This window comes from Fulmarus glacialis, unplaced genomic scaffold (assembly GCF_000690835.1).
Source record: "Fulmarus glacialis isolate BGI_N327 unplaced genomic scaffold, ASM69083v1 scaffold12469, whole genome shotgun sequence".
NCBI classification, from domain to species: domain Eukaryota; kingdom Metazoa; phylum Chordata; class Aves; order Procellariiformes; family Procellariidae; genus Fulmarus; species Fulmarus glacialis.
In genome coordinates, this window is record NW_009232665.1 from 7,933 (window position 1) to 9,429 (window position 1,497).

The following is a 1,497-nucleotide window of genomic DNA, read 5'->3' on the forward strand; positions in this document are numbered from 1 at the left end:
TCATGAGCCCTTTTCCTGCCTTGGGCCCTGCTTTTGAGGCCTGCAGCCGTGCAGGGAAAGCTGAGGAGCCACAAGCACAGTGGTGGTGGGGGACTGCGGGGTGATGCTTTGCGGTTAGAGCTGCTCCCTAGCCCTGTAAGCCAGGGCAAATGGGTGACAAAGGTGGCCTTCACGTGATATGGCTGCGTCACCTACAATGCAGCATCCACCAGACTGGATGTCTGGTCCCTGCACCTCCCCTGGACCGGGGGGTCCCTGCATACCTCTGTTTAAACTGGGGACCCTGTGGCAGGACGGCCATGCTCTCCCCCGCCTCACACAGGGGGTACGTGAGGGTAACCTGCCATTTCCCCCAGCTGCATGTGGGGTACAGGAGTCCGGACCCCCGGGACGTTTCAGAGGAGAGCATAGGTTGGGGGTGCTGGTGGTAACCCATCTGTCCTCTCTGGTTGGTTGCAGGCAGCCCTGGACTTTGTAGTGGAGGAGGACCTGAAAGCTCACCTGACGTGCTGGTACATTCAGAAATACGTCAAGGAGAACCCGCTGCCGCAGTACCTGGAACACTTGCAGCCTTAAGGCAGGACGGCTCTGACACCAGCGCGCCTGTCCCTGACTGTTCAACGCGGCCTTTGCTTCTCTGCGGTCTCAGGAAACCCCCCTCCCACACTCACAATTCCCACTTTTTTAAGCACGTCCATGTGGTGCATGAGTGTGGCCAGACCTCCTCCTCTCTGCCCACGTGTGAGCATGGCTACAGCCCCTGGGCCAGGCTGGCTCCAGGCACACGTGGTGGCCCCCGTGCTCTTCTTCCCAAGCCAGGGGGTGGAAGAGGATGATTTTTCCACCAAACTCCATCACAAGACCAGGGGATGACTCGATCTGTGCCTCATCCTCTCCCCTCCACTTGGTGACAGCTGTGAACTGGCTGGGGGATGTTGGTTAGGGGTGGTCGCGGGGTACCAGTGCCCCTTTCCTCCCGGGGAAGATGCTGTGGATTAAGCCTTGTGGGACAGAGGGAGGTGCTGGAGGAGCCCCAGCCCCATGGCAGGTTCATCACCTGGAGCGTCTGCTGGGCACCGAGCCTTGCCCAAGCCCACGTGGGGCACAGGTGAGAACGTGTGGGCCATGGTGGTTCCTCGGGCGCTTTGCTGCACCGGCTGTGGAGATACTGGGACGGTGACACCTTCGAGCCTAGAGACAGGAGCCGTGTGAGGAGCAAGCTTCGGCCACAGGGGCTGCGGCAGAGCATATGCTGTGTGAGTGTGCAGAGGAAGAAAGGCGGCTGAGCCGCAGACGCTGCTCCCTGGAAATGCCAGCTCCTGCCCAGCCGTCTGTACATAGCCCCGGCGTGGCATCCCCGCAGGGTTGTGGGCCATTGTTCCTGTCTCTGCTCCCTGCTATCAGTGTTGTCCGTACTGCTGTGGACACAGCCCGCTCAGGAAAAGAGCACCAGCCTCGACGGCGAGCCCTGGCCTAAGCAATGAGGGGACATCCCAT

General features: G+C 60.8%; 1 protein-coding gene across 1 annotated transcript in view; it reads left to right on the plus strand.

The window, feature by feature from the left end:
• Window positions 1-576, plus strand: part of NATD1 (N-acetyltransferase domain containing 1) — a gene marked incomplete at its 5' end in the record, with an annotated part of 1,054 nt that extends 478 nt beyond the window's left edge. The window contains one exon of the mRNA XM_009585005.1: window positions 460-576. Coding sequence (XP_009583300.1) covers window positions 460-576 — 117 coding nt within the window. The remainder of the gene's footprint in view (window positions 1-459) is intronic.
• Between the last annotated feature and the right edge of the window lie 921 nt (window positions 577-1,497).